The 22,046-nt window shown below is 39.5% G+C and overlaps 1 protein-coding gene across 1 annotated transcript in view; it reads left to right on the top strand.

Moving 5' to 3' along the window:
* Positions 1–22,046, top strand: part of LOC124591296 ((E3-independent) E2 ubiquitin-conjugating enzyme) — a 234,699-nt gene that overhangs the window by 160,434 nt on the left and 52,219 nt on the right. Inside the window, exon 14 of the mRNA XM_047131723.1 lies at positions 6,664–6,985. Coding sequence (XP_046987679.1) covers positions 6,664–6,985 — 322 coding nt within the window. The remainder of the gene's footprint in view (positions 1–6,663; positions 6,986–22,046) is intronic.

Genomic DNA, 22,046 nt, shown 5'->3' with positions numbered 1-22,046 from the left:
AATGTTTTGGCATCACACAAAGCATAAATTTTGATCCCATGTTTTGGAGGCTTATTACAGATATACTGTACAAATCTGCAGTGTTCTCTGAAAGGATGCAACATCTCGTCAATAGTGACAAACTCACTGACATTGTAGAGAGCAAAGCAATTGTTGACGAACTCTTGATGGAGTCCCAAATAGGTACTAGTTTGTCACTTTCTTTTCTTTCATTCTGGGTACCTAGGTTGTCGAACCAGAATCAGAAAGCAAAAGTGCTTATAGCTGAAGAGAGCTCATAAAATAATCATTCCTGTACCACCTGCATCCCACAGTTCACAACAGTTTCTTTTACATATTAGACATAATGCACCTAAAAGAGCCTTTATCTCTGGTTTTTGTGGTGTGTCTGCAGTCTCATGCTCTTGAATATTGAATTTCAGCTCTTTTATTATTCTGGATGTATCGGTTTGTATTTCCCACAATGTTGTCAATCATCCCATCAGCAAAAAATAGGTAAAATGCATAAATTTCTTTTTCTGTAATTTCAGCACTTGCTTTTGGACCTGGCAAAACTTTAAGTATGTTCTTGGCCTTGGTTTTAGAAAAAGAAGGAAGCGGTTCACTTATTCAAATAGTTTCTTTAACTTTTCCTACGTAAAATCAGTAATCATCTGTTTGTTATCTCCTCTCTTCAACCAGATGGTCATCTGTTTCCTCTGTTGATTGTTTGGAGTCACTACTGTGGTTTTCTTCTTCAATAACTTCCTCTTCCGACTCAGATTCACATGAATCTGACTTCTTGTAATTCTTCTTCTGACAATTCTCACAATACTTTCTCATAGTCTTCAGGACATACAATTAGAAGGTGCTTGTCAAATGCCGTCTTTTTCTCCATTGCCATGCTTTTATGAGACCTAATGACACACATGTTGTTATATAAGTAATATATTTTAGCAAATCAGCACCCAAGATTGTAAAAAGTAGTAAAAATTGCGTATGGGAACTTTGATTTGATTCGAATATTCATTATATATTAATATAAAAGAAAGATTGCCTGGAAGCGAAAGAGAAACACAAGTATAGAAAATACTTACATCACAAGGCGCATAGCGGCAAACACACCGCAAATGCCACACTCACATCTCAAACAACAATAGCGACGAAACTGCTGAAAGCATGAATTGCACAAATGTAGTAAGTGGTGACATCTGTTGAGAATAACAAATATGTATTTGGACATGGACACAACTATAACCCTATCTGTGATATTAACAGAAAACTAAATCTTGCCGCTAACTGCTGCAGGCACTCCCTCCGAAGGCTTAATAAATGTCATCACATTTATTCAAGGCACAATATACATAGTTGGAGTGTTTGGATGAAATGCACAAGTTCACTAATGATCACTTGAAAGCGAAGTACAAACTGGATAAATTACTTTTTTGTGATTCGGAGTCCAATGCAGGCTAGCAAACTTGCTGGCCATAGTCCAGTCTGTAAATATTCATAAACCAGAGTTGAAATCTGGAAGGTCACTCAAAGGCTGCTTGATGACCATTGCTAGGCAGCTTGTCTAACTTGGTGGTAGCTACTTTACTTCACTGGAGCCATAGTACAGCTCATACCAGAACAAGAACTGGCTAACTTGGAGCTGTGTGACCTCCCAAATAATGGTTGAGCAGAAGGTCATCTATCCTGCTGTCTTTCTGCACACGTGACCAGCATAAGGAAGTAGTGTGGTGACTTTGGCTCCGCCTGTGACGCATGTGGCACCACCTGTCCGAGTGGCTCCTTACACAATCTGGACTTTGAAGATGCTGTTCTTATGCTGCTATTGTCTGCCGAGTGGGCAATCTGGAAGATCGGGCTGTACTGCGGAAGGGCAAAAGCCCCATGATACACCATCTTCAATACGTGGTTTTCTCCTGTGGTGAGACACTTGATATTTGTCTCCTATGCCTCTAGGCTGGCAGCCTGCCAGGTTGTGATCACTATGGTAGTACCTAACTGATGTGTGGACATAACCATTGAAAGCCTGCAGGGGGACTTCTTTAAAAAAGACCACATGTTGCTACCCTGTGTGTGCCAATTTCTGTCTCCACATATGCAGTGCAGTCTGAGGCATTTGTATTTTTTCCACCCATCAGTCCAGACCCTAGCAGACAGCAGTGAACCATTGACCAGGCAGTTTTAAATGTGTTTCTGTGCAACAACATCAGATGTATGCAGCATATTAAATACACTCTCAATGATCATGCAGACAAGACAATGCAGTAATCACATTGAACGGCCCAGTGTACTCTTTGTTACTTTGCACAACTTCTAATTGCAGTCTTAGTAGTGGTGTTGTGCCATACCCTGTACGAGTTAAAAAAATGATATGACCCCCATTTACAAAAGACAAATTATTTTGTCCCATTTGAACTTACTAAGTGAAATTGTGCTCTTTGATATTAATAAGGCGTACTGCTTTCTTGTTTTGACTTTGTTTCATGTCTCTTCAGTGCCAGAGATCAGTGTGGTGATGACCTTGTTAGTCGCACAAACCATTACTTGACAGCTACATTATCTACATGTATACTACACAAGCAACCGTGCAGTACATGGTGGAGAATAATTCCCACCAGTATTAGCAGTCTCTGTCCTATACCATTTGTGTACTGAGTGAAGGAAAAACAATCGTCTCAGTGTCTCTGTAAATGCCTTGCTCTCATGACCACTGCACAAAATAAAAGATAGTAGCAACAAAATTGTTGCACAGTCTTCCTCAAATACTGGTTCTCTGGATTCTGAGTTTCACAAGAATGTCACTGATCCTTGTTTAAGTAGCAGTTTATGATCACTTGTATTCTGGTAACTAAGCTATAACTAAAGATTGAGTAGCTTGACTTGATTTCCGTTTTGGACAGAACAGAGTGAAGTGACATAGCAAATAATCTACACACATTTTGTGGAATGGGGATAAAGCCCTCACACAGTCATTCTGTGACTTCATTAAGTCATTACAGATGAATGCTAGGGCAGAGTTTTTTCTTATCTTTAAAACTAGTTTTCTTTGTTTATTTACCTCGTGTAAGGAGTGCTACAACTTGACACCCTTCAGTTCACTTTGGAAGAAAGTTTCAAGAAATATAAATAGTACATTAAGGTTTGTTTGAGGAACCACTGAGCTATCCAGGAAATAAAATCAACTGTATTTCATTCAGTATTAGGACACACAATAACTGATATAAATGTTGCCGACATTACTACTACAGTATAATATTGATCCCTTTTTTCCATTTTATTTTACTTCTGGTTATGAGATATCACTTCTTTGCGCTACACCCTGACCTTATCACTCCCAAACAGTTATTTCTTATGGTAAACACAACGAGTTATGCACAATAGGTAAGAGGAAAACTGAGAAGATGGATTCTCTTAGTGTTATAATAACTGTTCCATTGAGATTTAATGTGGTGATGGGGTATCAGCCTCACTGCAGGCCAGACATATTAGTATGAATGGATTCATTGACACGTACAAAGTAGCTCTGTCAAAATGAAAACTGTACAAACAAAATAAATGAGACAAATTAATAAATGCAATACTGCTTTTTGCAGTTTACTGTGACTGTGTTTCTAAATCAATTTACATTGCCTAATTTCGCAACTCACATTTTTCAACTTATTTTATAGCAATGTATTTTAGATGTTGAAAAGCATCTTCGACCACTACAGTAAACTGTGTTAACAATTCACTAGTAAAAATTACACAATCTTATAAGCAATGATAACACTGAATTACATTTCTAACCATTAACAATTTTGAATTAACAGTGTTGTACTACATTGTATCAAAGATTTGTACCACATGCAGGGAAAGTGGAGAAACATCATCCACTATGTTACAACATGGACAAAAGTGTGCGTTGAGTGATCTTCACAGTCATTGCAGAGGACTGTAACAAAAAGTAAGTGCATGACAGCTGCTGAAGTCACTGCAGAAGTGAATGTTGCACTTGTGAATCCTGTCTGCACCAAAACAACACAAAAGGGATCCATAAGCAGGGAACTCTAAGGTGAGCTGGAATTCCAAAACCACTCATTAATGATGCAAATGCTCAGAACAGGAAAACTTGATATGGTTGCCGTAAAACCTGGATTATGGAGCAATGGAAGAAAGTCATTTATTCAGATGAATCTTGTTTCACACTGTTCCAACTTCTGCCCAAGTTTACATCTCGATAGTGAAACATCGTTGGGGTTCGGCGATGATTTCGGCAGCCGTATCATTATATTACATGTGTCCCACGGGTACTCCGCAAGGTCTTATTACTGCCAATGATTGTGCGACTTTCGGCTGGTCAGGTTGATCCCCAAATACAGTGTTTATTCTCCAGTGATGGTGATGTGTTCCAAAAATAACAGTCCCCTGTTCACACACAGCTCGCATTATCCAGAACAGGTTTTGTGAGTACAAGTATGAATAGTTCTGGCTACCAGTCACCGCACCTCAATATTATTCAGCCTTTGTGGTCTGCTTTGGAGAGAAGGGTGTGGGATCGCAATCCGCATCAATCATCATTACCTGAACTCGCAAACTCTTTTTGAAGGAAGAGTGGTATAAGAGTCTCATGAAAACCATGTAATGCCTGCATTTATCTGTTACAAGATGATTGGAAGCTGTTTAGAATCCCAGTGCAATTCCTACACCATATTAGGCTTGGTAATGTGTTATTTTTGTGGTGTTTCCATATTTTTGTCCCCCCCCCCCCCCCCCCCCCTCCCATGTAATACTGATCAGCTCTGTCCACTCCTCTCAGCTTAACAAATTGAAGTAGCTGTTTCTGTCTGTAACCAGTGATCAGCTATATTTCATGACTAAAGAATGTACTAAACATGATCACTGATCACTTGTTGTGGAAAGATACACACGTCATTTATGTAATACACTGATAGGCACAAAGATAAAAATTGCTGAAACTTCTTGTTTTTTGAAATCAAGTGGAAAAGCTTTCTAGCATAACTGGCCCCGTTGTATGCGTTCTCATTTAATATAGTTTTTAAGCAATTGTAGCGATTGTGTAGAACCTGCCACGTAGATGAGAAAGCCGATGCCATCAGTGCATGCTTGCAGATCTTGTGCCAAATGAATCGCTATTCATAGAGGTAAACAGCATATCAGCATGAATAAGAGCAGCAGTCGTTGTCTTGACATATGTAATGTGAGAAAAAACATAAGTCTTCTGAATAACACAAACAAAAAATGCAAAGCCCCACTGTATAGGGTTCTTTAAGTTACAACACTTTAGCTGAATGTTTTCTTTGAAACCAACTGTGCTCTCATCTGTAACAACTTCCGTTACATTAAGGTCTTTACAGTTATTAGCAATATATTCGCTCACAAACTTCACTTTGTCCTTTCTAGTATGCTTACTGCCTTGAATTGCAGCAGGAAAACTACATCCAGCATCCAAAATATCTGAAAAAACTGGAGATGAGAGATAAAATTCTTGAAGAATGCAGTTCAGTTTAGTCAATCATCAGCAGAATATCCACCTACTTCTGCCATCCAGTTCAGACCCATGTTCAGTTTAAAACCGAGGAATGCCTTCATTTCTTTTGATGAAACGTCTTTCCATGAGCACCACACTGAATATTTTGTCACTAGAGTCACCTCCTATACATGTTTGTTGTGATCACCAACAAATCAAAGTAAAGTTGATGAAATATAGCTGAAAATATTGAAGTTCTTTTGTTGGGCAAGCATTTTGACAAATAGTGAATCCCTGTGGTTTGACAGAGTATATAATTTTGATAATATTGCCACCACATCATGATAACCTGCCAGTCACATGTGAGGGGTTGCACATTGTCACTTCCATCTTCATTGCTACTTTCAGATTCACTTGCATGGACACAAACACACACAGGAATAGATTGTTTGTGTGTTTTCTCATCAGTGAACTCGGCTTCATCTTCAGTATATTCCAAAAGCCACCTCAAGATATCGTTGTTACTTACAAATTTTCTGCCTGTCATTTTCATACAGGCACAAATCATGCGGGAAACATACAATCTCTGGTGCATTTAGGAGCACGTGATCACTATGAAAGACAGTGAGTAACTTCTACTGTTTGTTTGCCAGAGTTGGCACAGTGTGACGAAGCATGTTGGAACAGAAACGAATAATCATTACGTTATGTGAGATCTAACATTACAGCAGAAAGTGTTGAAAGCTCACTGGTATTCAGTCCTTGAAGGTAAACTCCCAGAGTTAAAAATGTAACACTATTACATCCCCCCCCCCCCCCTACACACACACACACACACACACACACACACACACACACACAGAGTAATACTTTTAAATATGCCTGTCAGCAGCACTGAAATTTTGCCTATTGAGGGTAAGTAATTGCCAGCATGTCTTTCCCATAAAATTAGAGTTTTCTCTATTAAGTAAGTTAAGCGCAACAATTGTATGACTGGTTGATGATAAATTATTTGAAATGTATTCGTAATGTGGAAAAAATCATAATTATACTCTCTGCATTTCCTTCCACTAACATTCCTCTTCTAACAATGAATTGTAATAGTGTATTCATTTCACAAATTTTCATGATATTCCAAATATTTCTGATTCAGATTTTTTTAATACCTTGATATATGTTGCAGTTATTGTCTTTATTGATTGTAGGTATCTGGATAAACTGATGGGTACATCTTTCTTCCATGAAAGCCATTTCCAAGGATTATTGGAACGTGTTCGTGAACGTGGTCGTGCAAATGTAGCTCAGCGTGTTGCCGATCAAGTGAATAGATTGTTTCATCGGAATCAACAGGTACCTGCTATTGACCAGGATGACTCTGGCGACCAGGACATTGATCCATCACGTGATATTGCATTAGCATCTGGAGAGTTCCTTTTGAGTGAGAACTTGGCAAGCCTTGAAAGGCGTGTCGTGACTGCTGCTAACAATTCACGAAACTCAGAGACTGCACCAAGCCGGAAATTACAAGTAAGACTACCTCAATTTGTTAAGACACTTACAGGATTAATTTAATAAATATTGTACATCTAAAACAAAGATGGTAAGGCTGTTTCACTTTTTATGTGTACATCATTGCCATAAGAGTGAAGAGACATTGCAAATGCTTGTAGAATGTGCTATGCTCAAAGGTGAAAAATTGCCTACAGTCAGTAATATTTGATTGTGGATGACCTGTTTCAGGAAATAAATCTTCCATAACTGCAATTGATTTCTTTTTTTACTTATTTATTCTGCTGTAAATGGTTTTGAAGCTAAAACCTTTTCATAAAATGCTCCTTTAACACAGTCTTTGTCCAAAAATCGTAGCAGTTGTAAAGCTGCCACAAAAGAGCACGAAATTACATATGCTCACCGAAACTAGACTATAAGTTCCCTTTATATTAACTAGCATATGTTGGAGTCAGATCACATCACTGATGTTGGTTTTAAGTAGCATGAATAATTTTGGTCCAAATTCCTGTGTTTTGTGGCATCCACACAACTGTTAAGTCTGTATAATGACAACGTTGATTGTCATCATTGCTTTGGTTGTCTTCAGTCTGAAGACTGGTTTGATGCAGTTCTCCCTGTTAGTCTATCCAGTGCTAGTCTCTTCGTCACCTAGTAACAACTGCACCAACGTCCATTGGAACCATCTTACTGTATTCCTCTCTTGATCTTGCAGTTTTTATTCCCCCCATTCCACCCTTTCCCTCAGATACTTCCATACAAGGCCACTCTCCAAAAGTTATAGGCTTAAAATTTAGGTGATAGTGTTCTAAACATATAGCAGCGCTATTAATATTTAAAATTTTTTCATGAATAGCTAATATATAATTGAATAATTTGTAGGTTAAGTACTAAGCTTTTAGGCTAAGCCTAAGTTAATTATATTAAATAATAAAATAATTTTATCCCATGCAAAAAAACTCACATTTACATCAAACTAATACGTCGAGGCTTTTTTACAGCATATCTCTTGATGACGTCACCAATAAAACTTTCTGTTGGCTCGTCGTCCCCTTCAGTTGAAATCTTCACACGAGCTCGAAGCGTTTCCTGACCCATCCTATTCCTTAATTTTGTCATCACCCTGTTCATTGTACTAAATGACCTTTTCAGACTGCAAGTCAAAACGGGAATGCACAGTACACATTCAGCGAGTGTCCGTAGTGCTTCATAGCCGATGTCAGCTCTCAGAATGAAAGAATCAACATCAGAAGACGTATCGTGTAATTTGTTACTAACAACATACCTAAAAGAATGCAAGTCTGCAATAACAGCATCGACGTTTGTAAGTCCCAAAATCAAGCACAGTTCTTTAGTCATTATCACTAAACTGTAGAAATTTTTTAAAACTTTCAAAATATGCACTTCGTTCTATCACTTGTATTGCCTCATCAAACTGTTGCTCAATTTCATCAATCATACTTTTAACAAATCTCCTTTTCATAGCTTGAATCTGCTCCTCTTCATTCGTGAATAGCACACCTTTAACTTCTGTTGCGTCGTCCTGCAGTTTTTTAATTTTATTAAGAGTTTCATTTTCTGCACTATGTCCATCGTAGTCGCAAAGACAGTCGATGTGTCTTAAATGTTCCAGAGTTCCAGAAACAAGTAGAGGGATTTGCGAAATTTTAAGTGATTGTCTCTGCAAAACTTTACGTAAGTTTGAGACTGCATTTAACATATCATCCAAAATCACTAAACCTACATTGAAATTGGAATTCATCATTTCTAACAAGATTCCTCCAGCTAAACTTGTTAAATCGGCACCGCCCTTGTATATATGTTCACATGCCATTATAATGGACTTGTAGGTTAGGAAAATAGCATGAAATGTGCGATAGGTACTGAACCATCGGATGTCAACAGCTTCGGGTATTTTTAAAACAGGTTGCTCTGAAGCACACTGAATTACAAGGAAAACATTTTCTCGTTTGGAAGAACCATGAAAAAGTTTGTAAATGTCTTTAACAACATGTAATGTGCGTTTTATAATGGGGTGTTTATTCCTAGATTTGATGGCAGCAATTGACAAAACATGTGCTCTACAGTGAATGTATGGCAGCTTATGGCCCTTCCTCTCTGACGACTGAATGTGGACTCCTGAGATAGAACCACTAAAATTAGGAGCACCGTCGAAAGAACAAGATAATAATCTGTTGTAAGAAAGTTTGCTTACTAAGATATGTGGACCTTCGCTCTGAAATTTTAACCACTTTTCAAGATTAATGTCGCTTTTAAGTACTACCTTATGAATTAGAGGTTCATATTTTGTTGTGTGGGGTATTTCTTCCTTACTAATGAAATGCAGACTTCGAATTAACAATGACAATGCTTAGTGGTTTTAAGCTTTTTCATTTTGTTTAAATATCTGTGTATGAATTGGAGCCTTTAATCCCTGTAATCTACAGTTTTAAAGTGCAGCGGCTCTTGCATGTTTTTCTGAGTTGGCGTTCTTTTCTAGTTTTCCCATGCTTTCGGTAGCTTTTCTAAATTTAGTGAAAGGTACAGAAATGAACACTCCTCCTGTTTTCTGTAGAGTTTCGATGTCGTTTTTTAAATGCATTTCACACAATTTGCAGAAAACCCCACCCCGCTGGTGATCAAAGTACAACCAATTGTACTGACACTCCCAATTTTGCTGATACTTAATCTTGCATTCAATACTTTGTTTAGAATTGCAATTTACGGATGGGCCAGAAATAGCACATTTATCGTTTGAAAACTATGGAAGGGAAACTGAAGACTTGGTAGACCTACCCAATTCATAGTCACAATAACTAGCACTCCTTTCAGTAAACTCACATTCGTCTATACACTTCTTTTATTAGAAAAGAAAGAAATTAAAGTTTGTTGTTTCTACATTGTATTTTGGCACTAACACTTCTTTTTATGTTATAAATTGACGAAGATTGCTCATAGTAGACTACATAATCACATCACACTTCCATAGTAACCTGTCGACTGACTGTTACAACCTTACAACAGTTTCAACAGTGCATTGAGTTTTTATACAACAATGAAAGCTTAGATTATACTCGTAGAGCAGTGTTGCCAAACGTCCCACTCAGCCGGCCAGTGTGGCCCCACTCAGCCGGCCAGTGTGGCCGAGCGGTTCTAGGCGCTTCAGTCTGGAACCGTGCGACCGCTACGGTCTCAGGTTCGAATCCTGCCTCGGGCATGGATGTGTGTGAAGTCCTTTGGTTAGTTAGGTTTAAGTAGTTCTAAGTTCTAGGGGACTGATGACCTCAGATGTGAAGTCCCATAGTGCTCAGAGCTAGCCATTTTCGTCCCACTCATGGTGGAATGTACCGCTTCTTTAGGCAAAAACTGTGTATCCCCATTGACACAGTGAAAATCATTGTCAAGTGTACACAAATATTTGGTTTGAGCTTTGGACTCATAGATTAGGAAAAATCTATATGGCTATTAAATCTTGGAAATATTCCTAGTAATGCAATAAAAAAATTAAAACAATCTTTTAAAATGTCGGATGCTATTTCCAATTCTGTAGCAATACCCGGGGATGTGTTTTGCGATATCTGGTTTATTCTAAGGGCAAATAAAGTATAGATACGAGTGGCAGATAAGAATAAAGTTCACAGCGAGGGTGGGCTGCGTAGGTAAGGGATTAGCTTAACACGTTAGGCCGATTGGAGGTGCAGTGAGGGAAGACATGAGAGAGGAAAGGCTGACTTATTCCACAATCGGTGTTGCCAACACACCTTGCAACGCTTAGCTTTACCGCACACTTATTATACAGCAACTGTTAATTTGTTGGTGTTGGCAATAAAAAAAAAAAAAAAAAAAAAAAAAAAACAGAACAACTAAACGCTAAGTGTTCCAAACCAAACCAATAAGTAACGAAACCAAACTATAGGCACCCAGCCACCACCTATTGTGTTACACATTCATTTTGCTTGTAAAAACGGCATGTCATCATGACTTCTCCTTAGTCGACTCCAAACTTCGTTAGCAACAGCAGCTGGCGTAGTTTAAATTTTGTCATATCGGTACAAGTTAACAGACCAGGTGATAATGGAATTTCCAATTTCTGGGGGGGGGGGGGGGGGGGCTGAATTCATCACTGGATTATACTATGTATCTAATCAGTGAAGAAATGTAACATATTTTCATATCTTTAGATACCAATTTTCTGTTTTATTTTGTAGCCTTTGAAAATGACAAAATGTCAAGGTGTGTAAGGTGATTTTGGAAATAATAAAAAGTGTTATCAAGACATCTGAAAGCTATTAAAGTACATTCAAATGACAGCTTTGTCTCATAGCATTTTCATGCAAGTTGCAGGATCAGTATTGCCTCACGTGTACCTACATTCATGTGGAACCCAAACTGATCTGGCCCGAGTTCAGCATCTGCCTGCTTTTCCATTTGTCTGTAATAACTGTCAGTATTTTCCAACCATGACTTATTAAACGAACAGTTTGGTAAAAACAAAGATGCTGTAACTTAGCAAAGGAGAAAGTGTTGGTATGTTGATAGACACAACAAAAAAACACACACACAAATTTCAAGCTTTCGCAACCCAAGGTTGCTTCATCAGGAAGGAGGGAAGGAGAGGGAAAGACGAAAGGATGTGGGTTTTAAGGGAGAGGGAGCGGAAAGACTTACCTTTGGGGGGAAAAAAGCACAGGTATACACTTGCTCGCTCGCGCGCGTGCAACATGGCATGTTTAGCCACAGGGTGATCCTCATCACCTACAAACACTGTCTCCCTGTGTCCGTTCATGCGAATGGACAGTTTGTTGCTGGTCGTTCCCACATAGAAAGCTTCACAGTGTAGGCATGTCAGTTGGTAAATCACGTGGGTGCTTTCACACGTGGCTCTGCCTTTGATCGTGTACACCTTCTGGGTTACAGGACTGGAGTAGGTGGTGGTGGGTGGGTGCATAGGATAGGTTTTACACCGGGGGCGGTTCCAAGGGTAGAAGCCAGAGGGTAGGGAAGGTGGTTTGGGGATTTCATAGGGATGAACCAAGAGGTTACAAAGGTTAGGTGGATGGCGGAAAGACACTTTTAGGGTAGGTATGCGATTTTAAACTTGTAGCATGTCACTGACGGAGCTGCGAGAGACTAACGATGGCTGACCAATGCTATAAGGAAGTTAAGCACCCAATAGCATAGCGTTACTGTCAAGCACACGGCTGTAACCACGCCACAACACCTAGGCACATCAGTCCACAACAGCTCCCGAGCCGGCACAGTGCGACAGCATATTTGGTAACTACGGGATGGCCATCGACTTGTGTCAACAACTTCAATGTAAGACGGGGACCCACAGTCCAATATACTTTTAATTCTCTTTTACTCTGTGAACTTCCCAACTATTTGTGATGGTATTTTGTCTTTTTAGTCCGTTTAATTTCATGACATAGATTTTACAACCTGATGATGGGAGCATTGTCTCTTGAAACGCGTTGTTAAAATACATGTATAAGAATCGCGGTTGAATGCTAACAGTGATAACCAGTATAACGACAACTGCTACCTCGACTCCATAAAAATTTACTCGAATCTAAAAAGCCGCACTTTTTTTCCGGTTTTCGTAATCCAAAAAGCCGCCTGCGGCTTAGAATCGAGTGGAAAGCAAGTGGAAGTTCTGAAAAATGTTGGTAGGTGCCGCCACAACTAACTTCTGCCGTCAAATATATGTAGCGCTACACAGGCATGCTTCATAGGCACAATGATAAATACTGGCGCCAAAACCTCCGCGTCAGTAAATAAATTTAAAAAAAAGGTGGAAGACGAGCTTTTTTTCTCCGCCCCGAGTTTCGACCACTGCATTTTCATACATTATCCAACGAAGTAAATACAAATTCCGTATTGTTCATCTTCGAATGTAGCAGAATTTCAATGTACTACGAAAATCCGACATGCAAGACTGTTTGGGATGTTTGTCAATATGGCCAACTCTACTTTCTGAATTTTTTCCTACCTGTGAGAAGAGATGGTTGCTAATAGGAACCTGATGAAATGTGAATCACATGCAGTATTCTCTTCACCATAAGAATAATACGAATATAAACATTTTGCCATGTATTCTTTCGTGTTTGCTGCTATCTCATTTAAATCCTGTCTGCCTAATAAACTAAGAAACTAGAGTGAGACAATAGCAAACGCGGAAGAATATACGTATTGTGTCATGTTTATATTCGTATTATTCTTATGACTAATAGTGATACAGTCAGAAATGAAGCACGGCAACTGACTAGATTTTTAATTTTAAGATGACTCTAATTTCTGTGCAGAATTTGATGTGCTGAAGAAGCGGCCGCAAAGATTTTCAAACGGAGAAACATTTTCGCCTAACTCTCGTTCAGAACATGTTCTATCATACGCAGTCTATTATTTGGTTCTTGTTGATGATTATCAAAGAAAGCAGCAGTGTAAGTAACAACAAATAGCAGTCTCTTGCCATTGTTTCGCTAGTGAGACGATTACTCTCTCTTTCTTTTTAATTGTAAGCAGCAGTAGCGCGCACAAAAGCAAGCTATGCCGCGAGCGGCGACAGGCCGTAAACACGCACTATCAGAATGCGACAAACAATGCGTGACACACAGTACAGTAATGCATTTTCAGCTTAAAGTGACGCAAACACCTATAACAAAGAAAACAGCACTTATCAGATCAAAGCAAAATAAGCAATCGATGCAAATCAGACGAAGCACACGAAAAAGGAAGGGTACCCGTATAAATACGGACGGAGCGCCTGACGCATAGCAATGGCTACCTGGTAAAGCTTAACTGCTAAGCTTACGACTCGAACCAAACTACTGTAGCTGTATCGTCATTCATTCGACCTAAATTGTCTCTCATATTACAATGGACCAACTTTGTTTCGATTTGGAGGTGCGGCTGAAAACTTTACTCTCCCCTTGAATTTCGAGTCTCAAATTTCCGGTGCGGCTTAGATACGGGAATTTTTTTTTCCTTATTTCGAGTCTCATTTTTCAGGTGCGGCTTAGATTCGAGTGCGGCTTAGATTCGAGTAAATACGGTAAATGACTTTGTGGATAACATCAGAAGTTCACTGAGGCTTTTTGCGGATGATGCTGTAGTGTATCGAGAGGTTGTAACAATGGGAAATTGTACTGAAATGCAGGAGGATCTGCAACAAATTTACACATGGTGCAGGGAACGGCAATTGAATCTCAATGTAGACAAGTGTAATGTGCTGCGAATACATAGAAAGAAAGATCCCTTATCATTTAGCTACAATATAGCAGGTCAGCAACTGGAAGCAGTTAATTTCATAAATTTTCTGGGAGTACGCATTAGGAGTGATTTAAAATGGAATGACCATATAAAATTAATCGTCGGTAAAGCAGATGCCACGCTGAGATTCATTGGAAGAATCCTAAGGAAATGCAGTCTGAAAACAAAGGAAGCAGGTTACGGTACATTTGTTTGCCCACTGCTTGAATACTGCTCACCAGTGTGGAATCTATACTAGGTAGGGTTGATAGAAGAGAGAGAGAAGATCCAACGGAGAGCAGCGTGGTTCCTTACAGGATCATTTAGGAATTGCGAAAGCGTTATGGAGATGATAAATAAACTCCAGTGGAAGACTCTGCAAGAGAGACGCTCAGTAGCTCGGTATGGGCTTTTGTTAAAGTTTCGAGAACATACCTTCACTGAGGAGTCAAGCAGTATATTGCTCCTTCTTACGTATATCTCGCAAAGAGACCCTGAGGATAAAATCAGAGAGATTAGAGCCCACACAGAGGCATACCGACAATCTTTCTTTCCACAAACAATGCGAAACTGGAATAGAAGGGAGAACTGATAGTGGTACTCAAGGTACCCTCCGCCACACACCGGCAGGTGGCTTGTGGAGTATGGATGTAGATGTAGAATAAAATTTGGTCGGGAGAGCAGATCCGTGCAGTGGTCGGCCAAGATGTGTCACTACTCCATAAATCATTGCAAAAGTGCTCAAAATGGTCATGGAAGATCGCTGATTGAAAGTTCGTGAAATTTCTCATGCTTGCTAGATGTCATCTGAAAGGGTACATCACATTTTAACTGAAGAATTGGAAATGAAAAAATTATCTGCAAGATGGGTGCTGTGACACTTTTTTCGCGCCCGAACACGTGCTGTCGCCATGGCAAAATTACATGAACTAAGATATGAATTGAACTGTTACTACACCCACTTTATTCACCTGATATGACTCCGTCAGACTTCCATCTCTTCCAAAAACTGAAAATTTTTCCAGGCGGACGAAGATTCACTTCAAGCAAAGAATTGATAGTCGGAATTGACAACTATGTTGCAGGCCTGGAGGAAACTCATTTTCGAGATTGCTAGATTTTTTATATTTTCTCCTTTCATCAATCAAATTCAGTATCTCCTGTGATACCCAAGAATTTCTGTTACACCTTGTCCTTTTTCTATTTGATCCTATGCTGCTTTCGCTATAATATCTCTCAAAGTCACTCATTCATCTGCATGAGTATCCCTTTCTCCTGTTGTTGCTTAATGCTCCCTCTCAAACTCTCCACAACCTCTTGTTATTTCAACTTACCCAGGACCAATCTCCTTAATTTTCTACCTTTTTGCAATTTTTTCAGTTTCTGTCTACAGTGCATAACCAGTCAATTGTAGTCAGTCCAAATCTGCTCCTGGAAATGTCTTAGATTATATTAGATTTACTTTCATTCCAATTGATCCATACTGAGGAGTTCCTCCAGGATATAGAACACATCAGAAAAACAATAATACATGACAAATATTTACAACTAAAATAAGCTAATGTACCTTTTACAGGTCCCAAGTTGAATGATTGCCGCTCCTTCTCTTTCTTTTCTTTTTTTTTTTTTTTTTCCAACACTCATTTGCTAAGATCGCATTAATGCACTAAATTTAAAATATATTATTATTATTATTATTATTATTATTATTATTGGTGTTTTGCCCTTAAAGAGCGCATTTGGACTAAACTACATGGCCAGTTCCTTTTGCTGCCTTCCTTGCTGCCCAAACTTCCCTCATTTGCTCGCTGTGTTTCTGTTTCCGGTCCTCTGTCCATGCTTCTTGTCTGCTTTGTGTCTTCAGCTTCATCTTGATTGCCATTTTGGTTGCCCATATTTCTTTCATCTTCTGGCTGTGATCTTGCTTGCGTTCTTCGGTCCATTTTATGCCTGTTCGTTTGTCACATTGTATCTCATGTAGTTTACTTTTCTTAATGATGTTTCTGAATTTTATTCTGTCGTTTATTGTGTCTGCTGTTATGTTGAGTTGGTTCAGGTCGTTTTCTACCTCTGCCACCCATTTGTTGTTTCTAGTGGTTACCCAGTCAAAGATCTGTTTGGTCAGCCTGTGTGATGGCATTCTGTATAGATGTCCATAGAATTGTAGTCTGCGTTTTCTAATCTTTTCTGTGATTGTCTCCGTATGTTTGCACAGTTCCTCTGTAGGTTTCTTGATCCACATTCCATTTTTGTTAGTGGCGCCAAATATTTTCCGTTCTACTTTTTCTAATTGTCTGATACGTGTATGCCCTAGGATTAGTGTGTTCTCTGCTGCATATAGTGCCTTGGGGAGCACCACCGTGTCGTAATGGCGTAATTTGGCTTTTTGTGAGATAGACTTCTTTTTGTAATGATTCCACACTACTTTGTTTGCCTTGTCCAGTTTAGTCTTTCTTTCTTCGTTTGAGTCTCTGTTATGTCCACTCATTTGTAGTGTTTCACCGAGGTATTTGAAGTTTGCCATTTTGTAAATCGTGCCATACTTTGTGTTCAGAGATGAGAGTTTCTTTGTCCTTATAAACTGTGTCTTTTCGTAAGAGATCTGTAGTCCAGTTTTGGAAGCGATTTCGTGCAGTTTTTCAGTAGCGTCTTTTGTTTCCTTTATACCTTTCGTGACAATCGCCAATTCGTCTGCAAAAGCCAGGCATTTAACCTGTAGGTTTCCTAAGGTTATCCCCTGTTGTGATGTTTCCAATTCTTTTATGACCTTATCTAACACCATATTGAAAAGGAGAGGTGAGAGGCCATCGCCTTGTCGGACACCTATGCGAATTTCAAAGGGCTCTGATACTTCCCCACAGAACTTTACTTTGGAGGTCCTGTTGGTTAAAGTTTGCTCTATGATAGCCCGTGTTTTGTTGTCTACTTTGTATTCTGCTAGAATTTCGAAGAGAGTTTTCCGGTCGATAGAGTCGTACGCCTTTTTGAAGTCAACAAAGGTAATGATCAGGTTCTGTTTGTGTTGTAAAATCATTTTCAGGTTCCAAATTTGTTCCGCACAAGACCGCCCTTTACGGAAGCCTGCTTGGTATTCCCCAATCAAGTGGTCGGTCTGGCATTCTAGTCTGTTCAGTAAAGCTTTAGAGAGGATCTTGTATGTGATTGGTAGTAGGGATATTCCTCTGTAGTTGTTCGGGTCAGTCTTGTCACCTTTTTTGTGTAGTGGGTGTATCAGGGCAGTTTTCCAGTCGTCAGGAATTTTCATGGTCTTCCAGATGTCTTCCAAGATCCTGTGGATGTCTTTGGTGAGTTCTGGGTCTTGTAACTTCCAGATTTCCACGATGATGCCATCTTCCCCTGGTGCTCTACGATTCTTGAGTGACTTGATTATTTCTTTAACTTCTTCTAGAGTTGAAGGTTCACTATCTGGATTGTATGTGCTCGTTTCTGTCATCATTTCTTCCATAGGGGGGTCCGTGTTGAGCAGTTTTTCAAAGTACTTTGCCAGAAAGTCACAATTGTTTTTGGTATTGGTTTCTAGGGTTCCATCCGGTCCTCTGAAGCACAAGTTGGGTGGTTGATATCCAGTCATATTTTCTCTGAACGTTCTGTAGAAGTTTCTTGTATTGTTCTTCATGAAGTCCGATTCTATCTCTGTCAGTCGCCGTTTGTCATACTGTTGTTTTTCACTGCGAATGATTTTGCTTGATTGCTTCTGTGTTTTCAAGAAGTTCATCCAATTCTCTCGGGATTTATGGCTACTAAATTTTTTCCATGCACTGATTCGTTGGTCAGTAGCTTGGTCACATGTGTGGTTCCACCAACGGTGTTTCCGTGTGCGTGGTGCTTGTGCTAGTTTCATGGCCTCTCAGATTCTTCGTGAAAGTTGTGTCCAGTCTGTCGTTTTCTCCATTTTAATTTTGTGTAATATTTGTGTCTGGTTTAAAGTAACGTATTCTTGATCTGGTCTAACAATTTTGTTCTTCTGGAGCTTTTTCTTGGGCAAAAGATGAATCCTGATCTGTAGTAGGTGGTGGCCTGAGTTGAAGTAGCCTTTACGGGTGTCTATGTTCAAAATTTCTTTTTGTGAGTCTTTCTGGACTATTACGTGGTCGATTTGTAGTTCTTGCTTTCCGCTGGGGAATTTCCATGTGGTAAGTTTTCGTGTTGGTTTCTTGAATTTTGTTGACATAATGGGAGGTCGTGGCTTTTGCAAAAGTCTATCAGGTGTTTTCCGTTTTTGTTGGTGTTCTTGTGTGGACTATGTTTTCCTGTGATATGTCTGTATATCTTTTCTATGTGCAGGAATTTTTCTGATAGTTTCTTCCATTGTCGTCCATATATATATATATATATATATATATATAGTTTTTGGTATATAACAGAACTACTGCAATACTTATTTACAATGAACACATTACTGCACTGAAATGGTTCGAACGCTAGATTGTACATCACTCACACACACACACACACACACACACACACACACACACACACACACACACACACACACACACACACACAGAGAGAGAGAGAGAGAGAGAGAGAGAGAGAGAGAGAGAGAGAGAGAGAGAGAGAGAGACCACCAATAAATCCTTTAGGCTTCTCTTACATTGAATTTCATTGGTTGCTGAGCTGGCAAATTATTGAAAATGCATACCTTTTGGTACAAGAGTAAGTTATTTTAAATCCTTGTGAAGATTATTCTTATTTCCAGCATTGATTCCATGAACTGAGCTGTTGGTTTGAAAAAGTTATATATTTTTAATGATAAATTTCATTAAGGAATAAATACAAGAGCTATTCAGAAAGTAGGGAACGTTTCCATCTGACGCCACTAGGTGCGCGCCAATCGTGTATATTTTGGTGTGGGCATGCTCAGCAGCTCAGTTGGCATCCAGCCGTGACAGCGAGAACGTCTCTGCTCGTCTGGTTTTTTCAATATTCAAATTTGAAATGTGCGCTGCAATCGAAAATTTCGCCAGTTGTGAGATGTGGTCTGTGATACGGTTTTTCTTGGCAAAAAAACTAAAACCTCTAGAAATTTATTGTGAACTGTGCGAAGTGTACGGAAACGTCATAATGAGGGAATGTTCCATCCAGAAATGGTGCATTCGGTTTAAAAATGGTCAAACCAATGTTCCTGATGAAGAGAAGAGTGGACACCCGAGCATTGTGACTGACGATCTTGTCACAAAAGTTGATGAAACGATTCGTGAAAACAGTCGCTTCACAATAACGGAGTTTTCGCCTTCTTTTCTGCAAGTTTCATGGGCTTTGTTGTTTGAAATTGTCACTGAAAAGCACAATGGGTGCCCAAAATGCTTACAGAGCACCATAACGAACAGCAAATGGGGGTAACATTGACATTTCTGGAAGCCTACCACAAACATGGTGATTCATTACTGGATCGAATCGTAACTGGTGACAAGACTGGGGTGAAACACATCAATTGCGAGACAAAATTACAGTCCATGGAGAGGGGACACACGAAGTACACCCCCCACCCACCAAAAAAAAAAAAAAAAAAAAAAAAAAAAAAAGTTTGCAAACCTTGTCAGCAAGGAAGTTGATGGCGACAGGCATGGAGCAACCACAAATTCTGCTTGGTGCTGTCAAACTGTGCACAGCCTTAGAAGAGCAGTTCAAAACAAACACCGAGGAAAGCTGATGTCCAAAATTTTGTTTTTGCACGTCAATGCCTGACCTCACATGGCAAACTGCACTGAAGAACTCGTTAACCCTTTAACTGCTCTGTACTTCTTTATGCGCGTGCCTTTGTACCTGTCCCTGTGTTCTCTGAACGTGTTTACGTGTGCCACCAGTCCTTCTACTTGGTACTGTGAACGTGTTCAGAGAACACAGGGACAGGTACAAAGGCACGCACGTTAAAATGTCCAGAACAGTTAAAGGATTAATTCATTCAAATTGGAAATTTTCCCTCATCTGCCCTTACAGCCCCGATCTCGCACCAAGAGACTTCCACTTGTTTTCCAAGATGAAGAACTGGCTTGCAACACAGCGCTTCGATGACAACGCGACACTCCAGGTGGGCGTTACGCACTGGCTGAAGTCTCAGGCGGCAGAATTTTACAACGAAGTTCTTTCAAAGCTTGTCCACAGCTGCGATAAGTGCCTCATGTGGAAAAGTAGTATGTCGGGCACTCTTTCAGATTTATATAATAAAATGTATTTTTTGTACTTAGTTTTTTTTAATGCCAAGTTCCCTACTTTCTGAATAGCCCTCGTATATTGGAAACAGGCCTCTGCAGGATGTTCTTGAGTTCACACCACATATAACTCTTATTGCACATTTTTGTGCCCAGAAAACTTAGCTTGGCTTGATGAATTACCCTAAAAAATAATTCCATATGACATTATGGAGTGAAAGTAAGTATAGTATGTCAGCTTTTTCATTTTTATATTCTCTTTGTGTGACAGAATTCGCATTGCAAATAGAGATTTGTTTATATGCTTCAGCAGTTCTGTGGTGTGCTCCTCCCAGTTGAATTTATTATGAAGCTGTAATCCCAAGAATTTAACACTCCCCACTTCTTCTATCTGCTTGTCATGATATGTTAAGCATATACTCGTGGGACACCCATTACAAGTTCTGAACTGCATGTAGTGTGTTTCTTCAATGTTTAGTGACAAAGAATTGGCTAGGAACAAGTGATTAATGTCCACAAATATTTTATTAGCCGATCTTTCTAGGACTACACTTGATTTGCTATTTATTGCAATGTTTGTATCATCAGCAAACAAAACAAACTTGGCATCTGGTATTGTTACTGATGAAAGGTCATTGATATATATATATATATATATATATATATATATATATATATAATGGAAGGAAACATTCCACGTGGGAAAAATTATATATAAAAACAAAGATGAGGTGACTTACCGAACAAAAGCGCTGGCAGGTCGATAGACACACAAACATACACACAAAATTCAAGCTTTCGCAACAAACTGTTGCCTCATCAGGAAAGAGGGAAGGAGAGGGGAAGACGAAAGGAAGTGGGTTTTAAGGGAGAGGGTAAGGAGTCATTCCAATCCCGGGAGCGGAAAGACTTACCTTAGGGGGAAAAAAGGACAGGTATACACTCGCACACACGCACATACCCATCCACACATACAGAGACAAGCAGACATATTTAAAGGTCTTTAAATATGTCTGCTTGTGTCTGTATGTGTGGATGGATATGTGCGTGTGTGCGAGTGTATACCCATCCTTTTTTTCCCCCCTAAGGTAAGTCTTTCCGCTCCCGGGATTGGAATGACTCCTTACCCTCTCCCTTAAAACCCACTTCCTTTCGTCTTCCCCTCTCCTTCCCTCTTTCCTGATGAGGCAACAGTTTGTTGCGAAAGCTTGAATTTTGTGTGTATGTTTGTGTTTGTTTGTCTGTCTATCGACCTGCCAGTGCTTTTGTTCGGTAAGTCACCTCATCTTTGTTTTTTTATATATATATATATATATATCTGCTTGTGTCTGGATATATGTGTGTGTGTGTGCGCGCGAGTGTATACCCGTCCTTTTTTCCTTTTTTTCCCCCCTAAGGTAAGTCTTCCCACTCCCGGGATTGGAATGACTCCTTACCCTCACCCTTAAAACCCACATCCTTTCGTCTTTCCATCTCCTTCCCTCTTTCCTGATGAGGCAACAGTTTGTTGCGAAAGCTTGAATTTTGTTTGTGTGTCTATCGACACGCCAGCACTTTCCTTTGGTAAGTCACATCATCTTTGTTTTTAGATATATTTTTCCCACGTGGAATGTTTCCCTCCATTAGGGAAACATTCCACGCGGGAAAAATATACT

The sequence above is a fragment of the Schistocerca americana genome, chromosome 2 (genome assembly GCF_021461395.2).
Source record: "Schistocerca americana isolate TAMUIC-IGC-003095 chromosome 2, iqSchAmer2.1, whole genome shotgun sequence".
Lineage (NCBI taxonomy): Eukaryota > Metazoa > Arthropoda > Insecta > Orthoptera > Acrididae > Schistocerca > Schistocerca americana.
Note: the sequence above shows the minus strand (reverse complement) of the source record. Positions and strands in the feature narration are given on the sequence as shown.